The sequence below is a fragment of the Coregonus lavaretus genome (genome assembly GCF_964263955.1).
Source record: "Coregonus lavaretus genome assembly, chromosome: 36".
NCBI classification, from domain to species: Eukaryota; Metazoa; Chordata; class Actinopteri; order Salmoniformes; family Salmonidae; genus Coregonus; species Coregonus lavaretus.
This window is the reverse complement of record NC_140023.1, coordinates 10,814,926-10,836,577: the sequence shown is the minus strand read 5'-3', so window position 1 is coordinate 10,836,577 and position 21,652 is coordinate 10,814,926. Positions and strand designations below refer to the sequence as shown.

Below are 21,652 nucleotides of genomic sequence, written 5' to 3'. Positions count from 1 at the left end.
AGAAATAAGCTTTTTTTGCTTATGGAACATTTCTGGGATTTTTTATTTCAGCTCATGAAACATGGGACCAACACTTTACATGCTGTGTTTATATTTTTGTTCAGTGTACAAATCAGGCTGTTAAGATGTGTACAGGTGGATAGAAAATATGTAGGCCTACATTTTTTCTTAAACTGGCCATTCAAGAAGCTTGGTACACTGAACAGTTTGTATTATTTATTAGCCTAATGCTCATTTTACAATAAGTACAATAATATCGTTCACCTTTTCTAGCATGTCATAATTCACTTTTTAGCAGTAACATGTAAGATAATATGAAGAAGTAAGCAAGTATTGATCATGGTGATTTTAAGATTAGTAAAAGTATTAAACTGTTTATAAAACAATTGTCTGATGGTCTTGTTGAACATGTAGCAAACGTTGCTGTAGCGCATGAGCTATACTGTATTGTTCATTTTGTTAGCTAAACGAATATTTTAGTTTTTACTTCACATTTCTTACTGCAAACAAAATACAATTTTCAAATTGTTCAAAATAAATGTATTTTTCTATAAAAGTATTTTGTTGTTGTTATTTTACATGTATTTATGGAGATTAAATCAAACATTTAAAGGAAACTAACCTTAAGTTCCAAGCTTTATGTTCTCCATAAGCACGGATTCTGAGAATTAAGTATCTGGGTTCGCAAGACTTTAACGAAACCAACATAATTATCATGACCAATGCTTCATGTTATTCACCATGGTTCAGTGATAGTCAACCTTATAATAACTGTTTGCCACAGAAGTGACAGAGAAACAAAGCTATTTCCATGAAATAATGTATGCATGTCTTCTGTCAGAGGAGTTGTCTGTCTGTACTGTCATTGGGACAGCCTCTAACACAAACACCCCCAGCTTCCTGAATCTTTGTTTCACTATTACCCCCAAAGGTATTGCAGAGTGAATCCTGGCTAGAACACACATTCCTTATATATCTGATAACTAAGGCTTGACATACACACACACACACACACACGCACACATACATACGCACATACACAAACACTTCCTTGTTATCCATCATAGTCCCTGAAGTTATCTCTTTTTGCCAGAAGTATGATAAGTTTGTGTGAGATTTCATACCACTGACATTGAAGTAATATTAGTCTCTGAACCAGTGCATTTCTCTCTCCCCCCACCCTCTGTCTCTATTTCTTTCTCTTTACTTTTTTGTGTAACTATTTCAACACCATGTCAGTCACCAACCTCCATCATTGCCAAACATCTCCATGTCCCTTGGAGTCTCACTCTACCTCAGTTTCTCATTCCAAATTATTGGCACTACATTCCTGTAGCAGGGACAGATACTATAATGCAGTACCCAATGAAAGGAAACACGCTCATCAATTTTACACTGGGTCTAACACAATATTGCTGCAAGCTATTGATGTGGGATATTTTCATTCAAGGAGCTACTCCACTTATGGAAATCCTGCTTGACTGTGTGTTGATATCCTGGAGAGGGGATAATTAATTTGTTGAACAGCGGGGAAATGTGAAACTAGCCCATTAGATACACTCCAGGCTTCTTGCTGCTTTTCATTGTCCTCCCAGTCGGCCCCCAAATATATGCAAATGAAACCTTAGAACATATTGTATGATAAATAACACTTGTTAGAGTTAAAAACAGAACTGTGGATGGTTATCTTAAAGATCCTTATCATGAGCTAATCCCAGTCCGTTTTGTCCAAGATCACTTCGCCTCCTACTCATCTTAATAAAATCTCAGATCTACTGTAACTAACTCAGGTTTATCAGCATCTAAATCAAACTGTCATACAACTAACTGTTAGGGGCAGTTGGAATAATTCCTTTCATGAACTAATCAAACAGAATATCTATAGAAATAGGTCCTGCCTCTCGTTAAATAGTAGAAAGCAGATTATTCAGTCAACGTTCCTATCGGTCCTAGACTATGGTGACATCATCTATATGAACGTAGCTGCCACTTCATTAAAGCTGTTAGATGCAGTTTATCATAGCGCACTGCACTTTATTATGGCCGACAATTTTAGTACTCATCACTGCATTCTCTACCAGAAAGTTGGTTGGCCCTCTTTGATGTCACGTCGGTTGATACATTGCTATGTTTTAATTTATAAAGCCCTTTTACAAAAAGTCCCACTGTACCTAACATCATTACTAAACTTTAGACATACGAGTTACCACACCCGGTCTCAAGGGTGGCTAACGCTGGAAATTCCTTTGGTCTTTACTGAGTTAGGTAAATCAGCTTTTAGTTTTCTTGCACCTTATTTGTGGAAAAATCTTTTAAATGTTCTTAAATGTGATGTTCTGGTGCCTCTAGGGCAATTCAGAAAGCTGATTGAGGACCTTATTACATTTACATTTACATTTTCTTCATTTAGCAGACGCTCTTACTGATGAATGTGTTAGTTTTTCTTTCCGCTTGCATTTAGTATTTATAGTTCGATGTGTGCATTTTCTGTAATTCAAGGCTCATCTGAAAAAGAGACATCTGAATTCATGAACCGTAAGCTCTGTTTATACTTGCTCCTAACTTGCGTCCTTTGTTCTGATCTTGTCCATATTCTGATTGTGCCCACATTTTTTGACAGGTGTAGCTGATTAAAAGACACATGGTGATCTAATTGTGATCAGATTTTCATTGTGTCTGGATATTTTTCAAGTGTAGACAGATCTAGACAGTGAAATCATCATTATCCCGCCCTCTAAAGTCATTGACAGGTGATGCCATTGACTTATGGAATCTATATGTGTCCTACAATAAATAAATATTATTTTGAAAGAATATCTGTTAAATAATTTGCATACAGGGATGGACCAGGATATCTGGTCACAATACGTACACAGTGGATGTATACGAGACACATTTTACTACCATGTGTAAATGCAATGGCTACAATGTGGGCACAATCAGAATGTAGACAAGATCAGGACAAAGGACATATGTTAGCACCAGGTATAAACGGGGCTGTAGAGGACTCACAACACCTACTGTAGCTAGCCTGTTTGCAAATGGGGTACTTGACATTTCTACAAATACTTTTTAGCTGTAATTGTATGTGAAGTGAAAAACAAATAACATGAAAACAAATATGTACCGTTTTCTTTGTACAGTATGCTTAACAAAAGGTAACAAAGTGTTGTTTTAGAAATGCCAAGCATTTAATAAAAACAGAATTGCTGATGTCTGGTTTGAGTTCATTTATGTGTTAGTCTGTATTGGAGGAGTGTGGAGGCAAGTGGATAGCTTCTACTTAATTTGTCTAACTGACATGTTATGCTGACAATACTTTAAAAGAGAGTTTGATTTAGAACTTCTGTGCCTCTCCCAAAGAGACAGCCAACCAACCGAAAACTGTCAGTCATCTCAGGCTAGCAGACTGTCGACAAGAAGGAATATTATTCAATTTCTCAGTCCCAATTCGGAAAACGAGGAGATTGGAAGTAAATCTTTCCCCTATAGTATTTTGCCCAAGGAAATAAGTTCCGATGGCAATGTGTGCAACAATACTGTAAGTTGAGTGGTAGCATCCAATATTTGATACCATGACACATATCCAGTGTGAGAATAAACGGGGGAAAAAAGCATGCATATACTGTATGTCCCTTTTTTATCTGCAAAACCTTTTCAGAAAATCCAAGCTTTGACAGACATGGAGTCTGCATGGTAAGTCCTGAACTATAACCTTCTCATGCAAGCCCCTGGGGTCTACCAGTCTCTTTCTGCAAGGACTATGCTCCAAATGCAGTGTGCCCTCAACTTCTGATCCAGGCAGAATCCAGCAGAGCCAACCCACTGAGCACACACATTCAATTCAACGTCTAGTTTTGATTTACATTTGGTTGAGTTGTCAACTAACATGAATTCAATGTGAAATCAACAACAAATGTCAACATGTCATTGGATTTAGGTTAAAAGTTGGGTGAAATGCCCTTACGTTGATGACTTTTTGCAAATCCAAATCAGTTTTCCACGTTGATTCAACGTCATCACATTTTTTGGGTTGAAATGACGTGGAAACAACCTTTTTGCCCAGTGGGAAAGGTCTCGTCTGATATTGATATGTACTAAGCGGAAACTTCCATCCACTTACAACCAGCACATATAACATAAGTTCTGTCATAACGTTGTCATAAGCATGGCATAAAACAGGTCTCAGGTCACTGATTCAACTAGTGTATGCCTTATGGGCTGAACCCAAATTTGAGAAACAAGTGCAGAGTTTTGTGCATGAATCTCAAGTTAGAACTCAGACAAATGTGATGAAACCAAACATTCCTCTCTCGTCTCATTCAAATATAGCATTTCCATGTAGTTAGTCACTAAATACACTTCACTTACATATCTTCCACAGACCTACCACCAGAGATGTACTAGAAATGAATCACTCAAATGAAATAGATTACTGTACATTACGGTTTCATGTCTTGAGGTCATATACACGACTGTAACCATCTGAGCCAAATAATCTTTAGTTGAGCAATTGTGTATTTACACTATTTCCATAAACAACTTCAATGTTCTTGCAAAAATACAAGTTTTTCGATCAAAAATTTCCTTTTTCAAGACGCAGGTAAAAATCTGTACAGTCCCCCCCCCCCACCCCCCCCCCCACCCCCCACAGTCCAGGCAAAATAGTGTAATCTGGTCCGTCCATGCATGGGTAGAAAACACCCGAGACCATCCATTGGTTCCATGGCTTCAGAGTTTGCTGGAAGTAACTGCCAAAAAGATGTATTGCTTACAAGTCGGCTGTAGACTCGTAGAATTAAGACTCTGAGATTTAAAACACATGGGGAGTTTCATCTGAGAGTTTGACGTCTGTGAGAGATGGCAGGTATCCTAGCCAGAGAGAAGTGACACAAGAGACAGAGCAGAAATGATATATCAGCATTAGCACACTAGCATATCTATTTTTGCATGCAATCATATCCATCTTCCTTACCAACAAATCTTGCTTGACAATGGGAAGGAGTATATCAACCACTAGAGCTCTACAGAGTCCCTTATCACTGCACTGCTACATTATTAGGACACCAATTTATTCATAAACACAAAAATAACTACAGTACACAATTCAACTTAATGAGGTTTATTGGCATGGTAGGACACCGTCTTACATTACCAATGCAAACCTATTGGAACGTATCAACTTAATGATGAAAGTAAGGACATTTTCATTTCAATTTATTGCTTTGATCTACCTGTGAAAACTTTTGAAAATAAATCAGTCAAGTATTAAAAGGATAATGCAACATTTTGGTAATTATTGTTATGTCTCTGCGTGCAGTTTGAACGAAGTTGAAGGTAGTTTCTGGTAGCATGCTACCTGTTCTTGTAGACTTCCAGTCATTGCGCTAACGCTAGTTAGCAATGGCTCCAGAAACTACCTTCAACAGACTTCAAACTCTAAGCAGATATATAAAAATGGTATCCATTAGTTCATCTGACTAGTAGAAAAAAGGGCTTAATTGCCAAAATGTCGCACTATCCCTTTAATAGTGCAGTACACCACTATAGAAAGGTAGAATATGTGAATTTATAGCAATATCTCATCAATAGGGCTTGAGTTATTCTTGATTACTTATCAGTAACTGCCCTTTTATCAAGTATACCTTACCTATGCCACGTGCATCTGGTCCTGTGTCCAAGTGCTCCAAAGAGGTCACCATGTCCCCCTCAGGGTTTGGGACAGCTATGGACGCCACCGTAGGGATCACTTCCTGTTGTTTCTCTGACCTCTCCTCTGTGTATATGTTGATGCCAGGGATCTTCCTATAGGAAATATACATTGTACAAAAGAGCTAAGAGGAACAGCAAGTCAAAGGAATAGTAAATACAGTTTTCTGCTCAGTCGCTTGTGTAATATACCTCATAAAATATACTGTATTTACCACCAATGAGGGTAAATGGAGTAACACTCCCTGTTACATTTTCTGATAATTCTGGGTTTCGTAGTGTATTTACAGTACCTTTTCATTGTGGTGATAAATGTTAAACTATGAACTACCCTCATTATGTCTTGAAAAGTGAGAGATTCACACACAACACTTTGAGTAGTAATAATTTTAAAGCTGCAATATGTAACTTTTTGGGTAACCCGACCAAATTCACATAGTTACATAGTGAGTTATAGATCTGTCATTCTCAATGAAAGCAAGTTTAAGAAGCGGTATACATGTTCTATGTGCACTATTTCTATGCTTCCCGTTCTTAAGTTTAGTTTTTGCTCTTTTACTTTCTGTTTAGCACACCAGCTTCAAACCGCTGAAAATACTATATTTTTGGTTATGGAAAATATATTTCACAGCGGTTTAGATGGCACAATGATTCTCTACACAATGACTCCTTGTTTTGTCACATAAACTGAAATTAGGCAAACTATTAGAATTTTAGCAACCAGGAAATGGCGGTGCGATTTCTGCATATTGCACCTTTAACTTGAGGGAGTGTGGTCTTTTGCAACGCAATGGAAGCAAAGGATACTATCCATTTCACATGGCATTGTATGTTGTCTCAGGTCTTATCTTTTCAACCATTGCTGCCATTCTGTTGAATGCCTCACCCTGACTGACTATTTAGCATTTCAGAAAGGTCAACTTTCACATTGTCTGATAGATTAATATTGATAAACTGCAGAATACTGACAACCATTCAGCACTTAGAGAATTGATTAAACTGTAATTCCCAGGAATATTCAAGAGGATAGGAAAGAGAAGAGTGGCTTCGAAGATATTCAATTGTTAGGATTACTCTAAAGATGGTTCATTATATTTTGGCTTGTTTTAGCTATTGGATTTGAGGAGTAAGATGTACAGATGAATTTGCTTAAGGATTGGTGTGTGAGAATGGCCTAAATTGACAATATCAATCATTAGAATCAGCTTAATTAAAAGGAAGTCCAGGATACCTTACCTTTTGAACTTGTAGATAACGAAAACTGCAAAACCCACAGATACTACAGACACTAGCATAATGACTGCAGCACCATTGTGACCACTCTCACTGGTGTCCACGAGAGGAGCTTGGAAAAGAGTAAAGGAGAAAAAAGGATTTAGACATAAGACAAAGAGAGACATAGAGGGTTCAGTATTTTACTTCTGGCATCAAAGTCCCAGGTGCTGTGAGGCTTTTCACCAGGGGCGATTTCTGGTCCAAGTTTTTCACATTTTCACCACCATAGTGTAACTGAATTTGACCTTAACGATCAAAACAACACGAGTTATGTATTTCTTATATCGTTCTCATGATGTTGTTGTGGCAATAGACTTCTCTAGGTTACTGGTTCAAATCCCAAGTGCAATATCCTGCTGTTTGGCCTTATAATTCGTAACATATCATACGAATTGCAAAAAATAAATACATGTTATTTTTTTGTGTGTGCAATTTGTAACATATCACACGAAATGGATGACGTAGTACACAATTGTGCACAATTTTCGGGGACCCGTTTTGGCTCGTGAGCACTACTTTCAAAACTACTGGCTGAAATTATATAAAATTTTTGGAGCATCACATTTACATGGAAGGGATACTTCAGGATTTTGTCAATGAGGCCTTTCATCTACTTCCCCAGAGTCAGATTAACTCTTGGATACCATTTGTATGTCTCGGTGTCAAGTATGAAGGAAGTTGAAGGTAGTTTTACGAGCCAATGCTAACTAGCATTAGCGCAATGACTGGAAGTCTATGGGTATCTACTAGTATGCTAGCATAGAGACATAAAAATGATATCCACGAGTTCATCTGACTCTGGGGAAGTAGATAAAGGGCTTCATTGACAAAATCCCGAAGTATCCCTTTGACTTAAACATTTTCTCAGGTGCATTGCTCTTTGGCTGACCCTGTGCTAACAACCTCTCAAGTGTGTGTGTGTGTGTGTGTGTGTGTGTGTGTGTGTGTGTGTGTGTGTGTGTGTGTGTGTGTGTGTGTGTGTGTGTGTGTGTGTGTGTGTGTGTGTGTGTGTCGTCTTGGGGGCGTGGAGACTGTTTCAACAAATATGAATACCTACTGAATATTCTACTATTTTATTCTACTACATGATAGCATCATTCCAAAATGGCCAACATGCATAACTCTATGAATTGATTCTAATTACATAGTAGTACTGTAGGTAGGACCTTATATCTGTAACTGTCCTATGACCAGACATCAGACTATACTGTGAACACAGCAGCAGACTGGCTGACCTGGAGACAGTCGTGTGGCGTAAACGTTAACCTGAACCCCGGGCCGCAGAGTAAACTGGATGAGGTCTTGGTTCAGGGCACTTAGCAGGACCTGAGAGAGCTGTGGAGGAATAAACACAGTTCTGGTTACCAGCACCATTTCAAACTCATCAATATTTCAACTTCAATCATGAATAGTAAATACTGCTTCGTTTTAAAGAAGGGCAAGTGCTGATATGACATGGAAAGGCCTACTGTAATTCAATTCCTGTCGAAAGGCTGGCAGACCAATCATAGCAACTGAAATCCTATCAGGAAAAATTGCCTTATGAGGCAAGAGTAAGTGACATTTGAAAAATGAATATGTCGCTTTTCCAATACTTTCTCCATCACTGGTGATTTTTTTTGTTTTGGATGTTTTTTGCTGATTAATAATATTTCATAAGTAATGAAGTGGTTTAAAAATTATGGTAGGCCACTATAAAATTCATTGCCTTAAGTAATAAAGTTATATTTAATTCTATAAAATAACCTTCTCCCCCTCCATTTTCTTTCCAATACTCTATGATTTCCCCTGCTTTTCACACCTAGATGAAGCAGTCAGTTAACAAGAGACCAGAAAGCCTTCCCAAAGCCCATTTGAGTCCTTAGACATGGCTCACTTATTCCATCTCGTTCTTTCTAAACTCTTCCCATTGGTTAAAATTAGACTGCTCTACACTGTATGAATAATTACTTTTTATTCTAGTGGCATATCAGGGTCAGTAAATCTATTACACATTTTAATAAGCTGCACCAGACATCACGCAAGCACTCATGCACACACGCACGGACACACAAAAGTACGTACACACACACACGTGAGCACGCACGCACACACAAACGTGCGCACACACGCCATGCCACTCACGACACAAGAAGACGTGCAACAGTGAACTAAGATTTATTACCCCATTGTCTGTAAGGTCTTGCCAGGTAATCAGACAGGCTGTAGATAAATACATCCCCCTAATTCCCAACTCAGGCTGCCCCACCACTAGTCTCCTCTCTATGTGTGTCCTACTACATGATGCATCATTGTTAAATACCTATTAACTCAGTTCAAGGCTAACTGATCCACTGGAATTGTGTTTACTTGTTGCAACGTATGCAAATATGTCCTATGCAAATACGTGGATCCGGGATAGTAACAGATGATGCAGAATAAAAGTGTCTGATGACGGACTGAAATGGATATCTATTTTACTATACGCTTGAGCTGCTGAAAGGCGGATGAAAACGTGGTGCGTTTGATCAGTTCTATAGAATGCCAAGAATTATCGAGCTGTAAAAACCATTTGAGTGCAGGGCCAACATCTTAGTCATTCTAGTCAATGTGATTCTATTCAAAACAAACCCTTCATAATGGAGTGAATGGTAAAGCATAGTATGTCTTAGAACTATCTACTTATCATGGTTAGAATTGAGTTATGTTCAATAAATTGTGATGCTACAGTATACATGTAGGTTGCAATGCTGTATTGAGATGAATGCAGGTTTTTAAGGCTGAGGTTCTATTATTTTGATGGGAAGACATTGCCCTCTAGTGGTGAATATGTGTAATGAAATGTCATTTTGTTGCGCTTGTATTTCTAACAAAATAACAGTAGACTCCATATGCATGTGTGACTAAAGCAGTGAAGAGAGAAAAACTCATTATGAGCAAATCATGAAGCCACCATGATATGAAGAATATAATCAAAAGGAAATGTGTTTTTACAATGTGCTGCTAGTGATGCTGTTATTACTTGCTTGTTTAATTTAATATTGAGGTAGGCCTAAATTCGGCATGATTCAAGTAATGGAACTATGTAAATGGAAGTAAATGGGTATAACCATAATAATACAAAATAACTCATTAAAAACTCCTCAAAATGTGGATATGTTTGACTATGAAGCCTGGTGATACATTACCTGCTCTAAATGTGTCCCTTTTCTATGAATCATCCCCTCTGTTGACCTTTTCTCTGGGACGATGCACAACTCTGCTGTCGTTGGCAACCCTGGGAGCACTGACACCAGAAGCTGCTCTCCATTGATCCCTGTGACCTTCAATTAAAAAGTAATGACAAATAAATAACAATTCTGGGATCTCAGTTTCTTTATTTACATAAGGTTGTGTTATACTGTATAGCATTGCACTGTAATGGAAAAGGCTAAATGCACCCGGTTTTCTGCTTTAGATGTAATTTGACTATGTACCAGTCACTGCCAAGATATAATGCACAAATCAGCCCAAACATGCAAGTTCAATTTGACAGTCTTTGGTAAAGGGCAGGCCTTTTAAGTGCATTTGCGCTGTAACCAGAGGTCCCCTGTCACCTTCCTGGTATAAAACGTGGTAATATCTGACAAGACAGAAGGTCAAAGTGAATGTTTCATACTGAGAGCCACTGTGAGGGGTATATATAGCTCAGTATCCGTTATGCAACCCAATGCGCTTCTTGACATCCTGAGAGAGACGATGAAGGGGGCTGGAAGCACTTTTCCTTATATGGTACACTCTACCTGCTATTTACAATAGGCCAAATACTTATAGGGAAATAACCTGATTTGTGGCACTTAGAAATTGTAAACTTTTTAATTTTATTATTTATTTATTTTTTGGGGGGGGGGGTTTGGTAGTAGATCAGCTTAATATTGCAGATAGATTGTAACTTCCATCAAGTTAATTGTCTGCATCACTTCCAATCCCCCATGTTTATATATATATATATATATATATATATATATATATATATATATATATATATATATATATATATATACTCCCCTTTATTACTTTTACAAAAGTTCTGAACCTTTCTATTCTCATTGCTTCTACAGATTGTGAATTAAAAATAAACATTTTTGCTAAAAGTATTATTATATTATTGATCGATTGACTATGACTTTTCAGATCACCCAGTAATGCAAGGTTAGCTCCAGGTAATTATTGCAATCCTTTAGCCATTCCTGGACCTGTGTCCAAAAACAAGCTACAAATGGACAGAACCAAAATCAAATGATCTAATGATTCTGTCTCTTCACAGCAAAATCTGCAGAGCTGGGAAGATTGTATCCCCCATATAAATAACATTCTATTGGTAGCAAGAATTTTATATAATAATTTAAATTGAAAGATTCTAATTTTTGAATCCAGTGTCGTTTTGCGTGTCAGTTCATAAACACTATGCCATGGGATCGGTACGTCAAAAATCTCTTCCCAACTATTTTGCAATCTATATGGGACGTCTGTCAATCCTTTGGTCCTTAAATGAAACTGATATACTTTTTTATTTATCACAGTTTTCCTTAACCAATTATGTTCTTTAATGCAAGGCCGACAGACAAGTTCCTTACTTTCTCCCCCTTCCACTTTCCTCTTCCATTTTTGCGGTAAGGCTGCAATTATTTGGTTGTAATTTTGGGTAGAGCAGACATTTCCATATGTTTTTGTTAGCTGCATGTGCGACATAACTCCACCAGTCCTACCGATGATATCATTTACGAAGATTATACCTTTTTAAAACATTTTGTCAAAAAATAAAGGTTTTTTGTCAATTAGTATATTTGAATTTAACCACAATATTTGTTGCATTATTTGTTCTGTCGTTTCTGGAGGATTAAATTGAAATTGCAACCAACTTTCTATGGCTTGTTTTAGAAATAGTGATATTTGGGAGATTATTTCCTTTTCAAATAACTGAAAATGAGTGGTTGTAATCTGAATAAAGGGGAAAAGGCCATTCTTGAACATTGGGTGAGACAATCTTACTAATTTGCTTGAGAACCAGTTCGGATTTAAGTATAACTTTTGTATGACTGAAGCTTTTAGTGATAGGTCTAATGCTTTAATATTTAATAATTTCTGTCCTCCTCATATTCATTATATAAATAGGCCCTTTTAATTTTGTCTGGCTTGCCGTTCCAAATAAAATTGAATATTTTTTTCTCATATAATTTAAAAAACTGTTCGCTAGGCGTAGGCAAGACCATAAGCAAATAGGTAAACTGGGATAATACTAAAGAGTTAATCAGGGTGATTTTTACACAAATTGACAGGTATTTACCTTTCCATGGTAGCAAGATCTTATCTATTTTTGCTAACTTTCTATTAAAATGTATTGAAGTGAGATCATTTATTTCCTTTGGGATATGTATTCCGAGTATATCCACATCACCATCAGACCATTTTATTGGTAAACTACATGGTAATGTAATTTTTTTATTTTTTAGTGATCCAATACGTTATATAGTACATTTGTCATAATTTGGTTGTAATACAGAGAGGTTAGAAAATGTATCTAGATCCTCTATGAGGCTGTGGAGGGATTCTAGTTGTGGATTTAAAAGAAAACATGAATCATCAGCGTACAATGACACCTTTGTTTTTAAGCCCTTGATTTCTAATCCTCTGATATTAATATTGGATCTGATTTTAATAGCTAACATCTCGATGGCCACAATAAATAGATATGCCGATAGTGGACAACCTTGTTTCACTCCTCTTGACAGTTTACAACTTTCGGAGAAATAGCCATTATTTACTATTTTACACCTAGGGTTACTATACATGATTTTGACCCATTTTATAAGAGATTCTCCAAATAGAGAAATAACCTGATTTGTGGCACTTAGAAATGGTATACTGATAGTAATGATTACTTGCTTCAGTGAATTCAGTGAGGGAAGCATCATGACATACAAGGAGAACCCTTTTTGGTTCCAGGTAGAACCATTTTTGGTTCTGGGTAGAATCATCTTGAGTTTCATATAGAACCCTGTGTAGAAAGGGTTCTACAATGAACCCAAAACATTCTACCTGCAACCAAACATTTTTTTTCAAAGGGTTCTCCTATGGGGACAGCCGAAGAACCCTTTAAGGTTCTAGATTTTTCTAAGAGTGTACCATTTGCTACCAAGTTCTTTGCAATGCTGTTAAAATTACTTATTCATTAATCATCAGAGATCACCAATTAGTCACTGTAATCCCAGTAATTTACTGGTAAATAGTGCAGTAGTGGCACTGTACAGTATTTAAAGGACTCACTTGGACCATGGAGTCCTTGACCACTCTACTGATGTCCTGCCTCCATTCAGCCACACCAGGATTGAAGGCATCCAGATTAGAGGAGAAGGCTAAAACGTGTGACCGGAAATATTCTACAGGAAAATATAAGACATGTTTATTTCTAATAGACACTAGATAATAAGAGAGAAATTGTTAATAGATCATAAGAGATTATAAATGATTATAAACTGGGTGGTTCGAGCTCTGAATGCTGATTGGCTGACAGCCGTGGTATATCACGGGTATGACAAAACATTTATTTTTACTGCTCTAATTACGTTGGTAACCAGTACATAATAGCAATAAGGCACCTCAGGGGTTTGTGGTATATGGCCAATATACCACAGCTAAGGGCTGTATCCAGGCACTCCGCGTTGCGTCGTACATAAGAGAAGCCCTTAGCCGTGGTATATTGGCCATATACCACACCCCCTCGTGCCTTATTGCTTAATTAAACATCTAAATGATTATAATGATCAAGTGGATGAACATCACAATCAATATTTTATATCACAGATCATTTATCACCTGGTTGTTAGAAACCTAGCTGTAACACCTCAGTAATACAGAGATGAGTCATTTCAAAGACCTCACCATAGACTGCAACAGTTATTCTGTCTTGAAGGACGGCGTTGCCTACTGACACTTGCACGGTGACAGTATGAGTTCCCTCCTTGTAGAAGGTGAAGGACATTCCTCCCACTAAAGTCACGACAGGCTTACACACATAGAAATGGAATGAATACATTTTTAATACATTTCCATTTTAGTCATTCAGCAGACGCGTTTATCCAGAGCGACTTAGAATTTGCGCGTTCATCTTAAGCTAGCTAGGTGAGACAACAACATACCACAATCGTGGTACATTTTCATAGTACATTTTCCCTCAATAAAGTAGTAATCAGCAAAGACAGCGGTAGGAGGAAAAGACAAGTGCATTTTATTTGTGTTCTTTTTTTTGGTGGGGTGGGGGGGGGGGGGGGTATTTAAGATAGTCTTTACATGTGTATAGATGATATAATGTATTATCGATGATGCCTGTACCATGTTTGACTATGTTAGTTTTGTCTCAAAACTCAATTTGCGTGGTCCGCAATTTGGTTTAAAAAAAACTGTATTTTTAAAGTAAACTCTCGACTCTATAAAAGAAAGAGAGAGAGCATTTGACTGCGATAGAGAGAGAGTCTGTGTCACAAACTAAAGGTATGTTCGTCCATACAATACACAATATTACAATTCATACTGTAAATGAGGGGAGTAAAGTTCTGTAAATCTAAAAAGTTTGAAGATATAGTGGAAATCTTGACTGACTGACCTCAGTGTGGTTGTTGAACCACCAGTAGTAGGTGACTGTTCCAACGTAACTTGGCTTTAGGACTGTTGTTAGATTCACTGCTTTATTCCTAACAACCACCGAGGGAGCTGAAAGCTGCACATGCTCAAGTGTACCTACAACACCAAACAACAACAAAAAATGTGTTTTCTTTCATGGAATTGTAGTCCTTTCCAACTGCAGACACATAATTTACATAAAGTTATTTGCAGGTAGAAATGTTGGAAAGAGCACCTGTTACTCTACAGTAAAGTAATTATATCCGTCATTCATTTCTGTTTCACTTACAGGTAACATGTAGGTATAGTAGGACTCTCTCAGAGCCCAGGCTGTTGAGTGCCATGGCTGCCACTTGGTAAATGCCCACTTTACTGTAGGTATGTTTGACCCCATCCTCTATGGAGCTGATGTTAGCATAGGATATGGCTGTCCCATCTCCAAATTCCACTGTTATACTTGTTGTGGAGCCATCACCCTACCAATGGAAACACATGTTTATGGCAAGATACAGTGTGCATGTTTAACATAATTTAAATGCACTATTTACAGTATATTGATTTCTATATCCTACACATATTCTGCATGTAGCAATAGACAGTTATACAGATGTAGGATCTTAATTTGAGCCAGTTTGCTACAGCAGGAAAATAATAATGCAGCAACATGAAATGTGAATTATTATGTGGATTATAATTAATTGACATTTTTGTAGGGGTTGATACATTTTTTGTAAGGGAAAATCAAGTCTGAAAATTCAAGGTGGAAATTACAAACTTCAGAAGCCTTTTTAAACCTCAAATACACTACAAATGTAAACGTCCTGCATTGCAGGAAAGTTCTCCTGAAACAGGGTGATCAAATTAGGATCCTACATCTATACATAACTGTTGTATGACAATGGCTACAAGTGTTTGACAACAAACATCAAGGCTCTTAGAAAAGGTCTATGAATCAACAAAATGTACAACATGATGCACTGCTGCTCATCTCAATCCATTGGTAGACGAATGAGAGTAGATCAATGTATACGTAAATGTATACTATAGGACGGCAAATACATAACATCTAGAAATGCCCATGCATACACTCTTAGAAAAAAAGGTGCTATCTACACTAAACAAAAATATAAAAGCAACATGTAAAGTGTTGGTCCCATGTTTTATGAGCTGAATAAAATATCCCAGAAATGTTCCATATGCAAAAAAAGTGTATTTGTCTCAAATTTTGTGCACAAATGTATTTACATCCCTATTAGTGAGCATTTTTCCTTTGCCAAGATAATCCACCTGACAGGTATGGCATATCAAGAAGCTGATTAAACTGCATGATCATTACACAGGTGCACCTTCTGCTGGGGACAATAAAAGGCCATTCTAAAATGTGCAGTTTTGTCACACAGATGTTTCAAGTTTTGAGGGAGCGTGCAATTGGTATGCTGACAGCAGGAATGTTTACCAGAGCTGTTGCCAGATAATGTAATATTAATTTCCTCCAACGTCGTTGTAGATAATTTGGCAGTACGTCCAACCAGCCTCACAACCCCAGACCAAGTATATGGTGTCATGTGGGCGAGTGGTTTGCTGATGTCAAAGTTGTGAACAGAGTGCCCCATGGTGGCGGTGGGGTTATGGTATGGGCAGGCATAAGCTATGAACACAATTGCATTTTATCGATGGCAATTTGAATGCACAGCGATACCGTAATGAGATCCTGAGGCCTACTGTCATGCCATTCATCCGCCGCCATCACCTCATGTTTCAGCATGATAATGAATAGCCCCATGTCGCAAGCATCTGTACACAATTCCTGGAAGCATAACATTTCCCAGTTCTTCCATGGCCTGCATACGCACCAGACATGTCACCCATTGAGCATGTTTGGGATGCTCTGGATCGACATGTACGACAGCGTGTTCCAGTTCCCACCAAAAATTCAGCAACTTCGCACAGCCACTGAGTATTGGTGCTAAACCGTGTTATTGGAGAATGGCATGCTAGTTGGCTATGGCGTCATAGGATTCGGTGCCCTGGACGGTTTTCACGGAAGAATACTGTACCAAGTTAGCTAGCTGAATAAACTAAGTTAGAGTCTATTCCTAGAAACATTGAACCGCTGTAGTTTACAACAATTATAAATTCTAAAGTGGAAGTTGGGAGAGTTATATTTGAGTGTTTCAGTGAAACGTAAGTGAGGGAGGCCCCGCCCTCTCGTTTTCCCAGATGTTTAGTTCATTTCATTCCGATCTCCTTTGCATTATTGTAGCCTTTTTCTGTAGCCTGTCAACTATGTGTCTGTCTATCCCTGTTCTCTCCTCTCTGCACAGGCCATACAAACGCTTCACACCACGTGGCTGTTGCCACTCTAATCTGGTGGTCCCTGCGCGCACGACCCACGTGGAGTTCCAGGTCTCTGGCAGCCTCTGGAACTGCCATTCTGCGGCCAACAAGGCAGAGTTCATCTCAGCCTATGCCACCCTCCAGTCCCTCGATTTCTTGGCGCTGACGGAAACATGGATTACCACAGAAAACACTGCTACTCCTACTGCTCTTTCCTCATCTGACCATGTGTTCTCGCATACCCCGAGAGCAACTGGTCAGCACGGCGGTGGCACAGGAATCCTCATCTCTCCCAAGTGGACATTCTCTCATTTTCCCCTGACCCATCTGTCTATCTCCTCATTTGAATTCCATGCTGTCACAGTCACTAGCCCATTCAAGCTTAACATCCTTGTCATGTATCGCCCTCCAGGTTCCCTTGGCGAGTTCATCAATGAGCTTGACACCTTGATAAGTTCCTTTCCTGAGGATGGCTCACTCCCCTCAGTTCTGGGTGACTTTAACCTCCCTACGTCTACCTTTGACTCATTTCTCTATGCATCCTTCTTTCCACTCCTTTCCTCTTTTGACCTCACCCTCTCACCCCCCCCCTACTCACAAGGCAGGCAAAACGCTTGACCTCATCTTTACTAGATGCTGTTCTTCTACTAATCTCACTGCAACTCCCCTCCAAGTCTCACCCTCTCACCATCCCCCCCTACTCACAAGGCAGGCAATACGCTTGACCTCATCTTTACTAGATGCTGTTCTTCTACTAATCTCACTGCAACTCCCCTCCAAGTCTCCGACCACTACTTTGTATCCTTTTCTCTCTCGCTCTCCTCCAACACTACTCACTCTGCCCCTACTCAGTTGGTAATGTGCCGTCGCAACCTTCGCTCTCTCTCTCCCGCTACTCTCTCCTCTTCCATCCTATCATCTCTTCCCTCTGCTAAATCCTTCTCCCTCCGATCTCCTGATTCTGCCTCCTCAACCCTCCTCTCCTCCCTTTCTGCATCTATTGACTCTCTATTTCCCCTATCCTCCCGGCCGGCTCGGTCCTCCCCTCCTGCTCCGTGGCTTGACGACTCATTGCGAGCTCACAGAAGAGGGCTCCGGGCAGTCGAGCGGAAATGGAGGAAAACTAGACTCCCTGCGGACCTGTCATCTTTTCACTCCCTCCTCTCTACATTCTCTTCTTCTGTTTCCACTGCTAAAGCCACTTTCTATCACTCTAAATTGCCTAGACTCTGCCTCTAACCCTAGGAAGCTCTTTGCCACCTTCTCCTCCCTGCTGAATCCTCCTCCTCCTCCTCCTCCCTCCTCCCTCTCTGTGGATGACTTCGTCAACCATTTTGAAAAGAAGGTTGACGACATCCGATCCTCATTTATTAAGTCAAATGACACCGCTAGTCCTGCTTACACTGCCCTACCCTATGCTTTGACTTCTTTCTCCCCTCTCTCTCCAGATGAAATCTTGCGACTTGTGACGGCCGGCCGGCCAACAACCTGCCCGCTTGACCCTATCCCCTCCTCTCTTCTCCAGACCATTTCCGGAGACATTCTCCCTTACCTCACCTCGCTCATCAACTCATCTTTGACCGCTGGCCATGTCCCTTCCGTCTTCAAGAGAGCGAGAGTTGCACCCCTCCTCAAAAAACATACACTCGATCCCTCCGATGTCAACCACTACAGACAAGTATCCCTTCTTTCTTTTCTCTCCAAAACTCTTGAGTGTGCCGTCTCTAGCCAACTCTCCTGCTATCGCTCTCAGAATGACCTTCTTGATCGAAACAAGTCAGGTTTCAAGACTGGTCATTCAACTGATACTGCTCTTCTCTGTCTCACGGAGGCTCTCCGCACTGCTAAAGCTAACTCTCTCTCCTTTGCTCTTATCCTTCTAGACCTATCCGCTGCCTTTGATACTGTGAACCACCAGATCCTCCTCTCTGCCCTCTCCGAGTTGGGCATCTCCGGCGCTGCTCACTCTTGGATTGCGTGCTACCTGACAGGTCACTCCTACCAGATGGCGTGGCGAGAATCTCTCTCCGCACCACGTGCTCTCACCACTGGTGTCCCCCAGGGCTCAGTTCTAGGCCCTCTCCTATTCTCTCTATACACCAAGTCACTTGGCTCTGTCACATCCACACATGGTCTCTCCTATCATTGCTACGCAGATGACACACAATTCATTTTCACCAAATCCCCTTCTGATAACCAGGTGGCGATCGCATCTCTGCATGTCTGGCAGACATATCAGTGTGGATGTCGGATCACCACCTCAAGCTGAACCTCGGCAAGACAGAGCTGCTCTTCCTCCCAGGGAAGGACTGCCTGCTCCATGATCTCACCATCACGGTTGACAACTCCATTGTGTCCTCCTCCCAGAGTGCAAAGAACCTTGGCGTGACCCTGGACAACACCCTGTCATTCTCCGCTAACATCAAAGTGGTGACCCGATCCTGCAGGTTCATGCTCTACAACATTCGCAGAGTACGACCCTACCTCACACAGAAAGCGGCACAGGTCCTAATCCAGGCACTTGTCATCTCCCGCCTGGATTACTGCAACTCGCTGTTGGCTGGGCTCCCTGCCTGTGCCATTAAACCCCTACAACTTATCCAGAACGCTGCAACAACTTATCCAGAACGCTGCAGCCCGTCTGGTGTTCAACCTTCCCAAGTTCTCTCATGTCACCCCGCTCCTCCGCACACTCCACTGGCTTCCAGTTGAGGCTCGCATCTACTACAAGACCATGGTGCTTGCCTACGGAGCTGTGAGGGGAACGGCACCTCCTTACCTTCAGGCTCTGATCAGACCCTACACCCAAACGAGGGCACTACGTTCATCCACCTCTGGCCTGCTAGCTCCCCTACCTCTACGGAAGCACAGCTCCCGCTCAGCCCAGTCAAAGCTATTCGCTGCTCTGGCACCCCAATGGTGGAACAAGCTCCCCCATGACGCCAGGACAGCGGAGTCACTGACCACCTTCCGGAGAAACTTGAAACCCTACCTCTTTAAGGAATACCTGGAATAGTATAAAGTAATCCTTCTTCCCCCACCCCCCATAAAAAATTAAATAAAAAGTGGTTGTCCCACTGGCTATCATAAGTTGAATGCACCAATTTGTAAGTCGCTCTGGATAAGAGCGTCTGCTAAATGATGTAAATGTAAATGTAAGAGGAGTGGGACAACATTCCACAGGCCACAATCAACAGCCTGATCAACTCTATGCGAAGGAGATGTATGTCACGCTCTGGCTCCGGGACTGTGTAGTTTGAGCCAGGGTGTATTCATTTGGTTGTGTTGGGTATAGGGTGTGTTCATTTGGTTGTGTTTGGTTTTGGTTGTAGTGTCTTGTCTCGTCATGTGACTCCCAATCGGAGGTAACGAGTGTCAGCTGTCGGCTCGTTATCTCTGATTGGGAGCCATATTTAAACTGTCAGTGTTCACCTTAGGGTTGTGGGTTTTTGTTCCATGTTTCAGTCTGTGTACTGAGGACTTCACTATCCGTCATTGTTTATTGTTTTCTCGTTCGTGCACTTTAACTTTAATAAAGTCATGTTCGCTACAAACGCTGCGCTTTGGTCCACTCCTTCCGTAGACGGCCGTGACAATGTATCGCGCTGCATGAGGCAAATGGCGGTCACACCAGATACTGACTGGTTTTCTAATCCACAGCCCTACCTTTTTTTGTTAAGGTATCTGTGACCAACAGATTTATATCTGTATTCCCAGTCATGTGAAATCCATAGATTAGGGCCTAATGAATTTATTTCAATTGACTGAATATATAAACTGTAACTCAGTAACATTTTTGACATTGTTGCATGTTGCGTTTATATCGGCTGTCCCCATATGAGAACCTTTGAAGAACCCTTTTTGGTTCCAGGAAGAACCCTTTTGGGTTCCATGTAAAACCCTTTCCACAGAGGGTTCAACATGGAACCCAAAAGGGTTCTACCTGGAACCAAAAAGAGTTATCCTATGGAGACAGCTGAAGAACCCTTTTGGAACCTTAAGTGTGTAGCACATGCTTTCAATAGTTTGATAAGATCTCTAAGAAATATGCCAGACCATTACCTCCTCCAGAAACACCAGGAAGGTGATGTTGTCCCCCAGGGTGGCTGTGAGTGTCCCCTCACTGGTGACCAGCTGCAGACCTCTGGGGGCCTGGCGGGGACACCTCTGCCTCCTAAGGCTGTACTTCCCCAGGGTTCCCGCAGTGCAGTTATTGGACAGAGCCTTACGGTATCTGCAACATACACACATAACTAACTACACAACCTGTACTCCATCTTAAATACATATTAATAAATAAAACAAGGAAATACTCTGTCTACTTCACTGCATGCGTTTCAATGGAGATGGATTACCATACCCTGTAGTGTTTAGGAAGCTGTCCCCGGTGGTGCAGTCTCTGGACACAAAGGATGAAACAAACCAGAAGGCAGGAGTGCATCCTCCAGCACTCTGCCTCTCAAAGCCATAATCACTGTGGGGTGGGTGAGAAAAATCAATTGGCTACAGGTCTTGAGGTTAGTAATATGCATGAAGTATAGAAAGTGGTTCATTTGTTTCAATTCCTAGATTTTTAACACCAATCATTACTTAGCTTGACAGACTATTCTGTTTGATGTGTTCGACATCAATATCGCCATAAGAAATTAAAATGTCTAAATTGCCAAAAGTCGAACATCTCATTCCAAAATCA

At 40.2% G+C, this 21,652-nt stretch overlaps 1 protein-coding gene across 1 annotated transcript in view; it reads right to left on the bottom strand.

Annotated features, from left to right (window-relative positions):
• Positions 1–4,813: 4,813 nt before the first annotated feature.
• LOC311110921 (VPS10 domain-containing receptor SorCS1-like) overlaps positions 4,814–21,652 on the bottom strand; it is a gene marked incomplete at both ends in the record, with an annotated part of 73,117 nt that continues 56,278 nt past the window's right edge. The window contains 11 exons of the mRNA XM_084153560.1: positions 4,814–4,872; positions 5,651–5,805; positions 6,946–7,054; positions 8,220–8,319; positions 10,152–10,286; positions 13,270–13,382; positions 13,885–14,008; positions 14,606–14,739; positions 14,912–15,098; positions 21,022–21,193; positions 21,320–21,433. Coding sequence (XP_084009686.1) covers positions 4,814–4,872; positions 5,651–5,805; positions 6,946–7,054; positions 8,220–8,319; positions 10,152–10,286; positions 13,270–13,382; positions 13,885–14,008; positions 14,606–14,739; positions 14,912–15,098; positions 21,022–21,193; positions 21,320–21,433 — 1,402 coding nt within the window. The remainder of the gene's footprint in view (positions 4,873–5,650; positions 5,806–6,945; positions 7,055–8,219; positions 8,320–10,151; positions 10,287–13,269; positions 13,383–13,884; positions 14,009–14,605; positions 14,740–14,911; positions 15,099–21,021; positions 21,194–21,319; positions 21,434–21,652) is intronic.